This window comes from Meleagris gallopavo, chromosome 12, assembly GCF_905368555.1.
Source record: "Meleagris gallopavo chromosome 12, MGAL_WU_HG_1.1, whole genome shotgun sequence".
In the NCBI taxonomy this organism is placed as follows: Eukaryota; Metazoa; Chordata; class Aves; order Galliformes; family Phasianidae; genus Meleagris; species Meleagris gallopavo.
The window spans coordinates 19633405-19649832 of record NC_139415.1 but is presented as its reverse complement, the minus strand read 5'-3'; the positions used below and the strand labels follow the sequence as shown (position 1 = coordinate 19649832).

The window sequence follows — 16428 nt, the reverse complement described above, 5'->3', positions numbered from 1 at the left end:
CATACAGTCCTGACCTTTTAAAATAAGCTCCAGGAAAGAAAATGAATCTGAACAGAATTCAAAGTCTCGCAGTACTAAAACTGTGCAAACTGCTGTGTGATTGTTTGCTAGCCAGTTAATGAGGATTAGTTAGGCAATGATGTATGGCATTTAAAAGGGCATCTCAGGGTTAGAACTCACAAATAAAAAGGGAACTGTTACTTTTGAACTGAGCTAGAGACTGATATCCCAGGGTGAATAGAAAGAAGTAAGGAAAAAGGACAAGGTCGTTCTTGCTGCTGGTTTCTTTCTGGAGGTCTTGTCAGCATGCAGCTCAGGAAGCATAATACCACAGCAAGGTGAAGAACTTCAGAAGAGAGCAGAATGTAGCCCCATACATTTATTTGCAATGGAATATTACATGTACCCTCAGCATTTCCTGCTAGTAATGTGCTTGTGAGGTCTTTGGTATTTCTGCATTAACTGGCTTTTTTTTATATTTTTTTTAATTTTTTTTTAAGGAGCTGAATTGGTCTCAGAGCTGTATTTGACATTTATTTATCTGTGCCTGTCTCAATAGGTCACGCAGATTCTTAGCAACGCTGATTCAGATATCAAGGCTTCCCTTACTGTGTCGTGCTTGGGAGAAGGAGACTGGAGCAATCTTGGACATCCTCGATTTCAGGATATTATTAATCTGAAACTGAACCCCGATCCAGTTCTGCCAGAAATGGATGGGGTGTCTGAGTTTGCAGAATATGTCTCTGAAACAGTTGATGTGCCATCTCCATTTGATCTTCTGGAGCCGCCCACTTCAGGGGGCTTTTTGAAGCTTTCTAAACCCTGCTGCTACATATTCCCTGGTGGAAGAGGTGATTCTGCTCTCTTTGCTGTTAATGGGTTTAACATCCTTGTGGATGGTGGCTCTGACAGGAAATCGTGTTTCTGGAAGCTGGTAAGGCACCTGGATAGGATTGACTCTATTCTTCTGACCCACATCGGAGCGGACAACCTACCTGGCATCAATGGGCTGCTGCAGAGGAAAGTTGCTGAGCAAGAGGAGGAACAGTCCCAGGGCTCTACCAACTACAGCGACTGGATGAAGAACCTCATTTCTCCTGAGCTGGGGGTGGTTTTTTTTAATGTTCCTGAAAAGCTGAAGATGCCGGAATCATCTATGAAAGTAAAGAGGAGCATTGAAGAAGCTTGCCTGACACTGCAGTATCTCAACAGGCTTGGCATTAAATCAGAGCCCCTCTACAGGGTGGTGAGCAATACCATTGAACCTATCACACTTTTCCACAAAATGGGAGTGGGTAGGCTGGACATGTATGTACTGAATCCTGTCAAGGACAGTAAGGAAATGCAGTTTCTAATGCAGAAATGGGCTGGTAATAGTAAAGCAAAGACTGGCATAATTCTCGCAAGCGGGAAAGAAGGTGAAATTTCCGTTCCCTATCTCACATCCATCACAGCCCTAGTGGTGTGGCTGCCAGCTAGCCCAACAGAGAAAATTGTAAGGGTTTTGTTTCCTGGAAATGCTCCTCAAAATAAGATACTGGAAGGTCTTGAGAAACTCAAGCACCTGGATTTTCTGAGGTACCCAGTGGCTACTCAGAAAGATATCACTGCTGGAATACCTCCACCTGTGCTCAAGCAGACCAAAATTAAACAGAGAACAGACAGTAAAGAGAGTCTTAAATCTTCCCCCAAGCCATCTGTGACAAAGCAAGCTAAGAAAGAAGAGGCAGTTGAGGAGGGGATTAAAGAAGCAAAACCAGAAGTCACAAAGGACGTTAAAAGTGAGAAAAAAGTTAAAGAACACTCTGAGAAGATTCCCGAGAAACCTGTTAAACATGAAAAGATAAAGACAGAATCAAATGATGCTCTCAAAGCTGAGAAAAGAAAAATGGCAAAAGACAAAGTTGGCAAAAAGCATCTTAAAGAGAAAGTATCCAAACTGGAGGAGAAGAAAGACAAAGAAAAGAAAGAGATTAAGAAGGAGAAAAAGGACTTTAAAAAAGATGATGGAAAGAAAGAGGAAAAGAAAGATGCAAAGAAAGAAGATAAAAAGAAAGAAACCAAACCAGAGCCCAAAAAATTGTCTAAACCAGACTTAAAACCGTTTACTCCTGAAGTAAGGAAAACATTATACAAGGCAAAAGTTCCAGGCAGAATCAAAACTGAGAAGATCAAAGTCAAGCCTGAAAAAGAAATACTCAGTGATCTCAAGACATCACCGGAGAAGGTGCCAGCAGAGGTGGAGCCAGGAGAGGCTGCCATTGCTGAACAGAGGTTAGTCCTGTCTTCACCAGAAGATCTTACAAAGGACTTTGAGGAACTGAAGCATGAGGAGAAAGGGAATTTGCAGGTGACTCGAGAAATGTCTGATATTGAAATAAGTGATAAATTTAGGAGAGCACTTGAAACAGAGATGAAAGAGCCTGCAGATGTGATGGATCAGAATCAACTTGCAGTGGATCTGATTTTGAAAACAAACATTCCTGACTGGGGAACAACTACTACTGACAGGGAAAAAGAATCACCAGCAGAGGAAAAGACAGTCCATCATCTAGAGCCAAAAGCAGGTCGAGCTGAAAAAACAGAGGATGAAGAAAGAACAGTAGATGAGGATCTTGAGATGAGATACAGCGAGAGAGAAGCTCAGCTGTTGCTAGACAGAGAACAGGTACCATCACACACAGCTCTCACAGCAAAAGGTGCTCTGTCACCTGTGTTCAGAGAGGAAGACAGGGAGGAGGAGGAGAAAATCTCTTTGGACAGAAAACAGAGGGAAGCAGAAACAAAGACCTGTGAAAAGTATACTGAGGGGACAGAAGCACGGGAGAAGGCTGAGGAGGAAAAGCGAGAGGATGTGTTAGAAAAAGCAGAACAGGAAGAAAAGGAAGAAAAGTACATGAAGGCAGAACAGAAGGTGGAAAAGATGAAAGATTTCTATGAGCTAAAACAGGATGAGAGAGAGGAGAAATTGTTGACCACTGAAGAAAAGGAAAAAGAATGTAGTGACATGGGTGAGAAAAGCAAGTTACTTGGAAAGGAGGTACCAAAGGAGGAGTCATTTCTGAGCAGTCTGCCAGTCCCTGCAGGAGCAGCAGTGGAACATGTTTCATATATCCAAGATGAAACTATCCCAGGCTACTCAGAAACAGAGCAGACCATTTCTGATGAAGAAATACATGATGAACAGGAAGAGAGGATCCCACACTTGAAGTACGATGTCAATACATATGACATTTCTGTTCCTGACCACCCCGGCTCTTTTGAAGCAGTACATGGAATACAGGCCGTGCCTGCTGCAGACCTTGCAGCCAAAGGCTATGCTGGCCAGGAGTCTGAAATCTTGGCATACCCTACAAACATAGTGGCAGCACCTCTAGCTGAGGAGGAACATGTATCTTCTGCTACATCCATTACAGAATGTGATAAACTTTCATCTTTTGCAACTTCAGTAGCAGAAGATCAATCAGTTGCATCTATAACAGCACCACAGACAGAAGAAACTGGGAAAAGCTCTTTACTTCTGGACACAGTAAATAGCATGCCTTCTTCTCGGACTGAAGCAACCCAAGGTCTCGACTATGTGCCCTCCGCTGGCACAATCTCTCCCACGTCATCTTTGGAGGAAGATAAATGTTTTAAATCTCCGCTTCCTGAAGATTTCCATGCACTAGCAGAAGGAGAGAGAAAACTGGAAGCTCAAAAAAAGGATCTTCCTGAAGAGGCAGAAGATGAAGAGGAAGAAGATGGGACTCCAAATATTGAAATGCCTGAGAAACTCCAAGGGCATTACAGTGCCCCATTGTTTACTCATCAAGAATGTCCTGATAATGTGTTAATGAACGTCCCCGCAGAAGCGATGCAAACTTCAGGCCTGCCATTGTCTGCTGAAGAAACACCGTTCTCCCAGGTTGACTCTGCAGAGGCTGAAGAGCGATGCATGAGCCCTGATGATAGTACAGTCAAAATGGCATCTCCTACCCAGTCTGGCCCCACCAGTGCAGGACACACACCTTTCCACCAGTCTCCAGTGGAGGAAAAACTAGAAGCAGTAGATTCAGAGCTATTTGAAAAGCAAGCGGATGCTGCTGCTAAGAAATCAGAAGGCCAAACTTCTGTTGTGGTGAAAGGAGCCAAGGATGAACCTCTCAGAGATGATGAGGTGACTGCAGCTAAGTACAAATATGAAAAAGACACACCCGGACCTGTGCAGCACAAGCTGGATTCGGACAGTGATGTGCCACTGTCTCCTGGGGAGGAGGTGCAGGAAGCGCCCGTGGGGAAGGAGGAGCTGCCCTGGCTGTCCTACCACAAGCAGGACACAGTAGTGATTGGGGAGGAGGAGGAGGTGCCTGCACTGCCCCATCCCAAGATGGATGTGTTTCTGGAGCCAGGAAAAGAGCTAGAAACCAAATCCGTGGCAGAAGGTTTAACGGGCGTTTCAAAACGTTTGGCCGTCGAACCTTTCTCTGCCACAGGAACATCTGTAGGAAGTATGGATTCTCCACAGTTCACACAACAAGTCAAATCTGAAAGTGACCAAACCTCACGATTTTCTCCAGAGAGTCCCAAATCAGTTTCTTTTACTGAAGAGAATCTTGGAAAAGAAAAATCCCCAGAGATTTCTATGAAGGGTGTGGCTGCTGGAGAAGGAAAACTGCTCTGTTTTGCAGAAGACGCCTCAGAAGAAGAAAAGTCCTCTCAGGTTTCAGTTAAAGACATTTCTCCAGAAGAGACCAAATCTATTTCTCTCACTGAGAGTCCCAGCAAGGAAATCTCTTCAGACCTTTTTGTTAAGGGAATTTCTCCAGAAGACATCAAATCTCTCAGTTTTGCAGAGGATAGACCTGTGAAAGAAAAAATGGTATCTGACTTGACTAACAAATTCCCTTCAGAGGCTGTGAAACCCGTGGATTTTACGGAGCAGAGCCCAGATGTGTATGAAAAATCACCAGAAGTTTCTACCAAAGGATTTGTAAAAGAAGCATCAAAATCTTGTCCAGAAACTACCCCAGTGAGAGACGCATCAGCCAGAGACACTTCCAGTGAAGAAATGTCTCCAGATGATAGCAGTTTGTTTTCTCTAACTGGAGAAGGCACATCTAGGGGAAGAACTTCAGGCTTGTTTTCTCAGGAAGTATCTCCAGATGCCAAGGGCTCACGCTTCATAGAATCTAGCCCAACTGAAGATAAAACGTCATCACACGTTTCTACCGAAGATGTTAAATTTTGCAGGATGAAGGAAGACAGAGAACAAAAATCTCCAGAAATGGAGGACTTTTACATGAAAGATGTAAGTAATGAGAAGAAAGTACGGTTTCCAGAAGAAGTGGAGGAGATTCCTGTTCAGGGAAGGCGGCAGAGGTACGATAAGGAGAGAGAGAGCACATTCTTGGATGAGGCACCAGAATATGAAACAAAATCCCTTCCTAAAATGGGAGAAGAGGAGATCCTGTCTCCTGTAGAGCCTGACAGTCTCACCTGGAAAAGAGCAGAAAGGGAAGCATGGAGCTCTAAATACGAGTATCTTCAGGAAGGAAAAGATACTGAAAGAGCAGGGCAGTTACCCAGCGAGGAGGATGAGGTTCTCCACCATGCCAAAGACAAACCTGTGCTAACGCAAGCAGAAGCAGAACATTTAAATGTGGAATCGTGTGGTTATAAAGAAGAGACACTGAAGAGTACCAAACCTACAGTAGAAACAAAGAATGTGAAAATAGCTCCTGCTGACATAGGTTTCCCAGACAGTTCTCATCTGTCTTCTCAGTATGTTTTTGGTGAGGAAAGTCAGGCCAAAGTGTTACCTGGAGGCAAAGAAAGGCAAGATCTGTTGTTGACGTCTAAACAAGATTACTCTTATTTAGATGATGAGGAGAAAGCTGTCCTAGATATCTATGCAAAGTCACTAGACCAAGCACTGACAGCATCTCCCCTGGTGATAGCAACTAGCCCTCTGGAAAAGAAGACTGGCACAACACCAGAAACAGAGAGGCCTTACAAAGTAGATCAGTGTGAGGCACCTCTACAGGAGGAAATCCCATCGAAGCCTGCAGAAAAGAGAACAGGTGTCAGTGGTTTATATCAGGAAATAGATAGAAAGCAAGAGGATGGGTACAAATCCATCGAGACTCTCTATGACCCTACAGGAAGCAAAGAGCAGATGGCGGCAGCATCTGCTCTATTGCAGTCAACAAGACAGGCAGCGTATGGATACGTAGCAGCATCCACAGAAGAAAGTGCTGCAGTGTCAGGGCAGTATGCACACTCCTGTCTTGGACAAGTCCCTCCTCAAAAAAGTAGTGCTGCAAGCCCAGTGGCATATCTTCCAGAGTCCCATTCCAGGAGCCCCCTGGACTCTCCTTCCCAAGAGGAAGAGGTCTGCAGATCCAGAAGTGATGACAGTTCTATGAGACAAGAACAAGAAGAAAGAGAACCAACTCCCTATCCTGATGAAAAAAGTTTCAAGTATGCCGACATCTATGAGAAGATAATTGTATCTGGAGCTGGACTCTCCTCTTTCACATCTGAGGGTGCAGACATTCCAGGTCGCACTGACAAGGTGCCAGCAACAGCACCAAGCTTTCAAAAAGATCAAAGTTTTCACGTCTCTGCAAAGGAAGAAGAATCCTGCCTTTATACCTCTGCTGAGAAGGAGCTGTCATCTCCAGCATCCCCTAAAGATAAAACAGATGCAGCCTTTGAGTATGCAGACATCCATGAAAAGTACCTGCCCTTGTCTGAAACAGATAAACCTAGGTTGTCTGAAGAGCAGGAACTGAAGGTATCCTGTGCTTTGTCAGGAGAACGGGGCTCTGAACATCACCCATCATCCGCAGCCACAGCATTTGTCTCTCCCACAGACACATTTTATCAAGAAAAATCAGCAGCCCATACTGATGCTGCTTCTCCAGATAAGAATATCATTTTGTCTAGCCAGAAGCTAGACAAAAAATCCCTGAAATCCAACGGGCAAAATCTGAAAGATGTATACTATGAGAAAGCAGATCAAGGGGAAGAAAACATGAGCGACTCAGAGTTAGAAAAAGGTGCTAATGAGAGATCTGAAAAAGAGTTCAAACTCCACAGCCCTGACCAAGCTGCCGGCACAGTCTACGCACACATCTCAGCGGCGGAGGAGTTCTGTGTATCAGAACTGCTTCTGCAAAGCAAGCGTGAGGACTCCATCTCACCCACTTCTACTGCCTCATCACCTTCCGAGCCATTGTGGAAAGAGGATTATGGAATTAGGAAAACTACACCAGCCACAGTTCTGGGGGCACATGTTGCGGGCTACAGTGACCTGCCAGACATAGGCAGAGATGAGCAGGCTTCAGAAATGTGCCATTTAAGCCAAGATTCTTTGCAAAAGAAAGAGGATGCTGGAAAATCCACAAAGGAATCACATTTCCGTGTAACAGATTATCCAAGTACAGAGGTGGTCTTGGAGTGCTATGAGCAAGCCACTTATTTGAAGTCTGCTTCTGAAAAGCAGAAAGAAGAATGCAAAAAGGTTCCAGCAGGAGAGGACGGAGTGATGGCTCTCTCTTCTGGATTTGAATGCTCCCTGCTAGGGAAGAGCGAAACATCTAGTGTGTTCAGACACGAGCAAACCTCAGCAAGTCATTCAGGGGATAGTTTTCTTCCTTTAGAGGTTCCTTGTGCTTTGTCCTCAGGCCAGGAGAAAAAAGATGAGTACTTGGAGGTTTCTGAGAAGGTCAGCAGCCATAGCTCATCTTTAACTAAGTTCTCACTGCTGAGTCCATATGAAGAGGATAAACTGTTCTCCAAAGCTGTGGAGAAAGAGTCTGCGTCCCAAGAGCAGCTGAAAGATGACTCTTCCAGCCTGTCAGAGGAACCATCATCTGAAGCAACAACTCCTGTAATACCAGCTACAGCAGAAAGTTTTTACTCCCATATGCTTTCTGCATACGCAGGTGCAGGAGCAGAACCAACTGCCAGGAGCCTTTGGGATGCACCTCTACAGATTCCAGACGATGCTGTTAATACCCATACAGCTGAAACCAAAGACTTTGTGTTAGCTGAAGAATACGGTTCTGCACTCAGTAGTAGCATGGGTGGCAGTGCTTTGCCATGCAGGAAAGAGTACCAAAGTTCACAGCCCACATCGTTCTCTGCAGAGAAACAACAGCAACCCTGTGTAACTAGTCCTGAGCAGAAGGCACCGCTTACAGAGCAGCTGACGACACTGACATCCCTCCCTGATGTATTGGCATCATTTCCTCATCAGCAGCATGATGACAAAACCACAGCTAATGGTCCAACAGAGGTGAGCACCAGTCTGCAAGCTTTCCAAAGCACATACCATTCAGCAGAGGCAAAAGATGAAAAAACATGTCCTGATTCTGACAGCAGTTTTTCTCCATGCACAGGCAAAGAGGACACAGAGAGACAGAGCCGTCCTTCCTCTCTGATGTCCCCCGAACACAGTTTCCAGCCCTTTTTCCCAGATGTGCAGAGGGGTGGAAGAACAGAGGACCACGGAGATGCTTCCCATGACATGGAGACACGTTTAGGAGGCAGTTTTGACTGTGGACAGAAAATTTCCTCACATGAATACAAGCAGAGGAAGGGAGAGCTGTCGCCCTCATTCATTAACCCGAGCCCTCATGAGCTCTCTGAAGACAGTGACCTCTCGCAGGAGGAAGGCCACACTTCAGTGCAGGGAAGACCACCCCACACTAGTAGTAGCCCTGCACAAACAGCCACAGTGGAGGAGACCCCTCCAACATCAGTGAGTGATTCTGGAACTTCCCAGTCAGACTCGGATGTCCCTCCGGAGACAGAAGAGTGTCCATCCATCACAGCAGATGCCAACATGGACTCAGATGAAGATGCTGATTTCCTCCCAGTGGACAAAGCTGTTGGGAGTGCTCATCATGTCAGTTCTAGGTCCAGCCACGATCCTCAGCCTGTTCCAATGGTAGATCCCCATCCTCATCCACCTCACCCCGATGTCTGCATGGTAGACCCTGATATGTTAGTGAATGAGCAAAGCATGAGTAGAACTGATAAAATTTCAAAGAAAGACTTGAAAGAAAAGAGCAAGAGTGTGAGGAAGCCTTTGAGCAAACCCAAATCTTCCTCTCCTGCTCGTAAATTAGATGTGAAAGGGAAACGATCGCCCACTCCTGTGAAACAGCCATCAGACAAATCTCCAAAATCTGCCGCTGCCAAAAAAGAAAGAGATGGAGGAGAGAAGCCCAAACCACGCGGTATGCTGGTGCAACCTCCTCACACAGAGGATGAGTTAGCCCGGAGCAGTCACAGCAACCCTGGCAAGAGCCTTGTTAATGGCATCAAATCAAATCCTGGTAAGAGATTCTTCACTAAATGTCCATTTTCTTTTCAGGTTCAGCGCAGAGAAACCACAGCAAGTTAAATGTAGCAAAGCAGAGAACAGGTTTTCTTAGGCGTAAGAAATCAAAGCAGTGAGAAAAGATGTGGTCACACAAGTCACATAAAAATCCTGGAGCCTTGAGGTAAACTCTGACTCGCTGTAGAGCCGAATCCAGCCACCTCTTCAGAGAGTCCTGGAAAACTTAATTCAGAACCCAGCTGTGGGTGATAAGTACAGTTGCACCGTCTCCATCTCTGAGCTGAGACCCCACAGTGCCAGGCTCCATGCAAAGCGCAGGCCAAATGGAAATCATCTGCCCCAGATTCTTGATACTGAGTGCAAGATGAGCCAGCACGAGGGCAGTGCCTGTGAGGGTGGAGAAAATGAAAACACTGCTGATGTGCTGTGGTCTCAGCAGATGCTCACTGTAGGCACTCTGGCAAGGAGAGGGTGCAGGAGAAGCAGAAGAAGGGTTGCAGGGGCTTTACCAGGCACTCCTCTTCAGTAAGAGCAGCCAACGAGGAAGACCTGAAAAGAAAGCCCATATGTGTGTGTTGCAAATATGCCTCAGGTGAGAGAAACTTGTGTCGCTGACAAATGGCACCGCTGACAGCAAGGGGGGTGGTCAGGCCAAGCGACTGATAAAAGAGGGGTGGCCAGCAGGGACAGGGGGATGATTGTCCCCCTCTACTCTGCTCTTGCGAGGCCCCATCTGGGGTACTGTGTCCGGGTCTGGAGCCCTCAGTACAAAAAAGACAGGGAGCTGTTAGAGAGGGTCCAGAGGAGGCTGCAAAGATGATCAGCGGACTGGAGCACCTCCCCTATGAAGACAGACTGGGGGAGCTGGGCTTGTTCAGCCTGGAGAAAAGAAGGCTGCGGGGTGACCTCATTGCAGCCTTCAGTACCTAAAAGGAGCCTACAAACAGGAGGGGAATCAACTCTTGGAAGGGATTGATAACTGCAGGACAAGGGGAAATGGTTTGAAGTTGAGGGAGGGGAGATTTAGGTTGGATGTCAGGGGGAAGTTGTTTGCTGTGAGAGTGGTGAGGTGCTGGAACAGCTGCCCAGAGAGGCTGTGGATGCCCCGTCCATCCCTGGAGGTGTTCCAAGCCAGGTTGATGGGGCCCTGGGCAGCCTGGTCTGGTATGGAATGTGGAGGTTGGTGGCCCTACATGTGGCAGGGGGGTTGGAGATTCATGATCCTTGAGGTTCCTTCCAACCCTGGCCAGTCTGTGAGACTGTCAGTGCGGTGGGCAGTCAGAGGAAAGTAGTGGGTGAAGCAGTGAAATGGCTGCAGGGCTCTGCAAGGGAATGTGGCCTGAAGAGGTGCTGAACACTGACTTTCATGAACAGCTGGCACAGAAACGAGGTCCAACAGAGAGCCTACAGCAGGACGTTAGCAGTGTGTCTGTACAGAACGGCCGTGTCTTGAAAGCACCGTGCAGAAAGAAAGGTAAAAATGCAGTGCCTGGATGTGTAAGCCTGAAGGGAAGCTTAACACAAATATACAGGATTTTTGTGCTCGGAGAAGTGCTCTTTGTTGCCCAGCTTTAAACTTGGGATGAGGAATAGACATCAGTGGCTGCAGTGGACGGAGATTTGTTTGTGCTGCAGCGAGGCGGCACAAGGAGATGTACAGGATAGTGCTGGCAGCTTTATGCTCACAGAATGAAGTGTGAGCTCTCACAGAATAGAGAGCAGAAGACAGAGGCCTTTGTGAGTCCACAGAAAGTGAGAGGGAGAGAAGGGACGGTCTTTCCATGGGTTGTATCTGTATATGCATATATACTGCTGAGTACAATAACAGTAAGATCTTTCATAAATATAAAAAGCAGCAAATTAAGAAAAGATGTAGAAAAGTAGCAGCAGTGTTGCTAGGAAAGAGCGTTAGAGTCCATGGAACAGCAGTAATTCTCAGGGATGGCAGAAAGCCAGGGTGGAACTTCCAAAAAACCCACTGCAGTACCCTCAGATAAGAAAGGCATACAGAGGTCACAGAAGAGGTTTCTTTAGCAAAAGTAGGTTATTAAACAAAAAGAAATAAGCTAGAACTAAGTATTGATTGGGATAACAACTCTGCAAAAGCTAATAATGGAACTTTTGCTTCCCTTCTTCAGGAAAGAGTTCAGAGCCTAAGGCCTCCCAGTCCATCCTCAAAGAACAGCAGAACTCCCTTTCCCTTCATTTCCTTCCAGTACTGGCTCAGAAATCCACCCGGATTGTTTCTGAGCCCGATAAATCTGAACTGCAGGGAAGAACCTTTCTGAAATCCATGTTCTTCAGCGTGAATTTGTGTTTATTCATTCCAGAAGGATTTTGATAGCCTCTGCTTTCTTTTTTCCAAAGCTTCCAATAGTCCCAAAAGCAGTTTGCCTGTGCCCACGGGGCCGCCTGTCTACGTGGACTTGGCGTACATCCCCAACCACTGCAGCGGAAAGAACACAGATCCAGAGTTCTTCAAACGGGTTCGAGCGTCGTACTATGTTGTGAGTGGGAACGATGCGGCCAATGGAGAACCAAGCCGTGCGGTGTTGGATGCACTCCTGGAAGGGAAGTCTCAGTGGGGGGAGAACCTGCAGGTAGGTCATAGGACTGCCAAAGAATGCATGTAATTTTCCATGTGTCACAAGCACTGGGAAGAAAGGGCGTGTAACAAACACGCTCAGAGGAAGTACTCTAAGAGAATATACACGTTACTGAGCATGCATTGCTCTGCATTTTAGTAGAATGTACTTAAGAGGAGGAGGGCAGAATGATGTGAGTGGAATCAGGTGCGTCCTTCGTTCCACATTGTTCTGAGGAAACATTTAGAGATCATGCGTGCCTGCTCATCTGCTCCAAGATGAGCCTGTCTGCAAGTGAAAACAAGCAGCATTGCAGCCTACATTTCATCACAACGTCCTATGGCACTTGTTGCTAGCCCTTCTTGCTCAAAGACTTTATTAGTGACAGATGCTAACTTTTATTAGTGATTAAAAAAACAACAAAAAAAGTATTTTTAGTCATGTTTCCACTGTAGTCAGGTCTGTAGGGGATCCAGCAGGGTGGACGCTGTTCCTGAAGACAGAAACAGGAAAGTGTGTGTGCTCTGTCAGATGAAGCAGCCTTAGATTTCAAAGTCCTGGAGCTGCGCACTGGGTCAGGAGCTATACAAAGTCTAGTATCAGCCCAATAGGAGTGACATTCAGCACTGTCCCTTCTCACACTGAGGGATCTTTCTAAGGCTGTTTTTGGAGCACCATTGATGCTTTCCCCTGTACTGCTGCCATTTTCACTGTTATTGTGGTAGTACTGCCAGATTGCAGCCAACTCAGAGCCTCATTGTTCTGGTACTGCGTAAAATAAAGCAGCAGCTCTGCCTTAGAGGATCTGACATCTGAAAGACATTAAGTAGAACAAGCAGTACCAAGGGGACAGTGTTCCAAAATCAATGAGAAATTTTAGCCTTGGCTCTTATGGGCACTGTTTATGACTGCAGTTGTTCTCAGATAATCACGTCTGCTTCTTTTTTCCCCAGGTGACGTTGATCCCAACACATGATACTGAGGTGACACGGGAATGGTACCAGCAGACACATGAGAAACAGCAGGAGCTAAACATCATGGTACTGGCAAGCAGCAGCACTGTTGTGATGCAGGATGAATCTTTCCCAGCCTGTAAGATTGAATTCTAAATCTCCCAGCCCCACTTTACGTTCATTCATTGACTCTCCAATCACCGATGCAACATCAGAGACACCATCTAATCACAGTCCAGGTCTTCTCTGGTTTAATCCTTTACATGGTTCCCATTTGTCAGGCAATCGGGTACCCATCTAGCTCAGCACTGGATGCCGTGAGAAAGAAGTGCAGGGCTCTGTAATATTCTGGACTGAGCTAAGGTTTTGTGCAAGAGCAGTTGTAGGCCAGGGGCGCTTCCACTTTCCCTGCTTTATTCTGCTGCCTGTACAGTTTCTGTAGACTATCTTGGCTGCCTTGCTGCTATGAGAGCTTGTTCCACTCTCTTCCTGGCTGCCTTGCCATTTAACTTGTAGCACCATGACCCTCGTCTTTCTGGTGAGGGCTAAAATGCTGCTGCTGCATGTTGACGGTGTTTGGGGGGCAGGGGGATAGAGAAGAAAACTAATTTGCAAAGTAAATGGACTGAGATGATGAGGGAAGGTCAAACTTTCCAATCATAGTGTGACAGGGAAGGGCATTCTTCCATCTCCCATTGTGAGCATACAGGTGGTGTTCTGGGTGAGGAGATTTGTACTCCAACTGGGCAGGGCCACTGCTGGCTACTTCTGCAGGCTTCTGTCCCAAATACTTGCTTGCAGACTCCTGCAATGCTGGCTCTCTGTGCTCAGGGAGCTGTACTGAATGACATCTTGGGTTGAGAGGAGAATGCTTAGCCTGTTGCTCTTTGCTGCGAAGAGCACATTCCTAACCTGCTAACTTGAGTTTTGCACACCAAGTGGCTAACCTACAGAGGCACAGAGGGGCCACTGCCTGAACAGTCACACTTAAGAGAATCCAAACGCACAACTACAGCCAGTTCTAAAGCAGAAGGGCTGCAACAACCTGGCCTCTGTTAGCCTCTGAGCTTTGAGAAACCTCCCCGCCATGGTAAACCAAAGGTTTTTCTAAATAGTGGGGTGAGGCTGCTGAGGAACTCACATGCCATACTGAGATGCTGGTGTCTGGCCAGTAGAGCTGATGTGGGCCAGTTCTGCAAGCAACAGCAGTTTCTTCGCTACATGTATGCCAACAGCCCAGCTTCTTAGCTGTGTTCAAGCACTGTTGCCTAAACTGCCCCATCAAAAAAGTGTGCCCAGGATTTGGAGACTAGAACCTGTGGGATGAGGAGGAACAACTCTTTGCAGAAACACTTGGGGGAAGTAGATCAGTGACTGTTAGCTCATAGCTTCTCCATACCTGTTTCAGGGATGTACGTGTTGCCAGCACAGAGGAGCTACTTGTGGTTGCAGCTGGCAACCTGTTGTGTCCTTGCTGTGTGGCCATCCTGGCAAGAAATGTAGCTGTCTGCTCTGAGGGCACCGTTGCTGCTGAACCCAGAACCTCCTTGGCACACAAGCCCATTTCAGCTGTGGGGCTGCCCCTGCAGGGGGACCAAGTCTGAGAGTGCTGGTGCTCAAGTGCACTGTGTCATCAGCAGCAGGAAGCCTTTGCCAGAACCAGGACCATCTTATGGTAGGGATGACTTGAACTTTCTGTAAGACAAAATGAACAGCAGTAGGTTGTGCTCCACTGATGAAGGAGAGATGAGACAGAAAGTGCTGTTGCAAGGCTTGGCATACAAGTATTTCCATCTGCTGCGTCACCCACAGTGCTTGGCCCTGAGCTGAGGTCTGATTCCACAGTAAGCATCCCAGGACGATGGGCTGTACTTGCCTAGGACACTTCATTTTCTTTGCTAGTGTTTTCTAGCAGCTGACACAAAGAAAATGCTGCTTAGAAACTTGCTCCTAGAACTAAAATGGAGCTTCTAGGGAAACGGTTTATTTTGCATTTAATTTATATATTTATTTTTTGATCTTAAGCTGCTTTTTGTTTGGATTTACTATTTTAATTTATACACGTTAACTTGACACTACATGCTCTTGGTGTCAGCTCAGAGGTTTCTCAGTACAAATACTTAGATGCTGCAATTTAAAGAACAACAACAAAAAGACCAGAGAGAATTTGCTGGCAACAGAAGGGATCTCTGCTTGCAGCCTGCGAGGCTATGTCTGAAACCCAGCAGCTGCAGGACTAAACCCGAGGCCAGCAGCCTCTTCCTTGTGAAAGTCAGCCCTTTTAAACATACTCCTTAGTAGGAGTGTGAGACTTACTTGGGGATTTCTGAAATCCCTGGGCTGTATTCACGTTAACCATGGAATCACAGTGTGTCTGCCAGAATACATGTCATTCTCTGCAACCCAGTGGGATTATTTTCTATGAATGTCAGGTAAAGCAAGAAATTGTAGGCAGTAATGGACCTACTTATGCTTTTCCCAGACGCTGCTCTGGGGTTTTTTGCCTTCAGTGCTTTGGGGACATCCTGGTTCACTTGTCAATGGGACTGGATGGCAGCCATCTGCAGGAATAAAATGCTCAACATCCAGTGCCGGGTAGCTAAAGAAATAAACATGACATCTTTATTGACTGGGTCCTTGGATCCCTCAGCATGGCTAGGCATAAAAGCTAATGCACTAACTTTAGATAGACCCACATATGAATGTTTCTCAATTTTAAACTTGAAGCAAGTCTAACTAAGCAGTAAGAGTGAGGCTTTGCAAGGTGCCTGCATCCTCCCAGCAGAAGCACAGCTGTTGGCACGCACTTCAGGGCAAACACTCACCCTCCGCCCGCTGTGCTCCTGCCCTCTGCAGCTGTGCTGCTCAGACTGCTCAATCTTTCCCCAGTTCAATTCTGTGTCCTCAGGACTCCACAGTTTTTTTTTCAGACTTTTGTGGCAGTCTCTTCTGCCTTCAGTTTCTCTCCCTCCCTTGTGATCTTCTGAAACTATGGGGAAAAAGAACTGTATAAATTCCAATTCGTAAAGCATCGGACTCTGCTCAGCCTGCAGGAGCCAGCAGAACCCATCCAGAGCCAGAGGTAATACAACCCTATAGAGAGAAACAGTTAAACTCTGCTTTTGCTTGTTTCTGCATGTGGGCAACAACACGTAATCTTCCTGTATGTAATAGGTACAAAATACTATTTTAAACCTATAATTAAAAAAAAAAAAAGTGAACGTCTTAACTGTATTGAAATGGCAACTTGTGCTCCCAGCTTCTATGCTAAATGTTTTAAAAACAGAGCCCTGATTCTTTTCTTCAGCATCATATTTGTTTGAATTTAGTTCCTCAACCTCTGTCCTTCTGCCCATTTCCATATGAAACACTATGTAACTAACTACTGTCAAGAGAGGAGCCCAACACATTAATAATAAAGCCACATTAATTGCGAACAAGAACCCTTCCATCTGTTTCAAACCGTTCTTTAAGTGTGCGTGGTGTGGGCAGGGGTGTGCAGCACTGCTTCCCCACATCTGCTGCCGTGGCCCAGCCCGGCCCTCAGCCTTGCAGA

General features: G+C 46.3%; 1 protein-coding gene across 2 annotated transcripts in view; it reads left to right on the top strand.

Annotated features, from left to right (window-relative positions):
• MAP1A (microtubule associated protein 1A) overlaps positions 1–16315 on the top strand; it is a 50424-nt gene extending 34109 nt beyond the window's left edge. For both annotated transcript variants that reach the window (XM_085234086.1, XM_085234087.1), the window contains 3 exons: positions 560–9329; positions 11702–11934; positions 12873–16315. In XM_085234086.1, the coding sequence (XP_085090212.1) occupies positions 560–9329; positions 11702–11934; positions 12873–13028 (9159 nt within the window). In that variant the 3' untranslated portion in view covers positions 13029–16315. The remainder of the gene's footprint in view (positions 1–559; positions 9330–11701; positions 11935–12872) is intronic.
• The last annotated feature ends 113 nt before the right edge of the window (positions 16316–16428 follow it).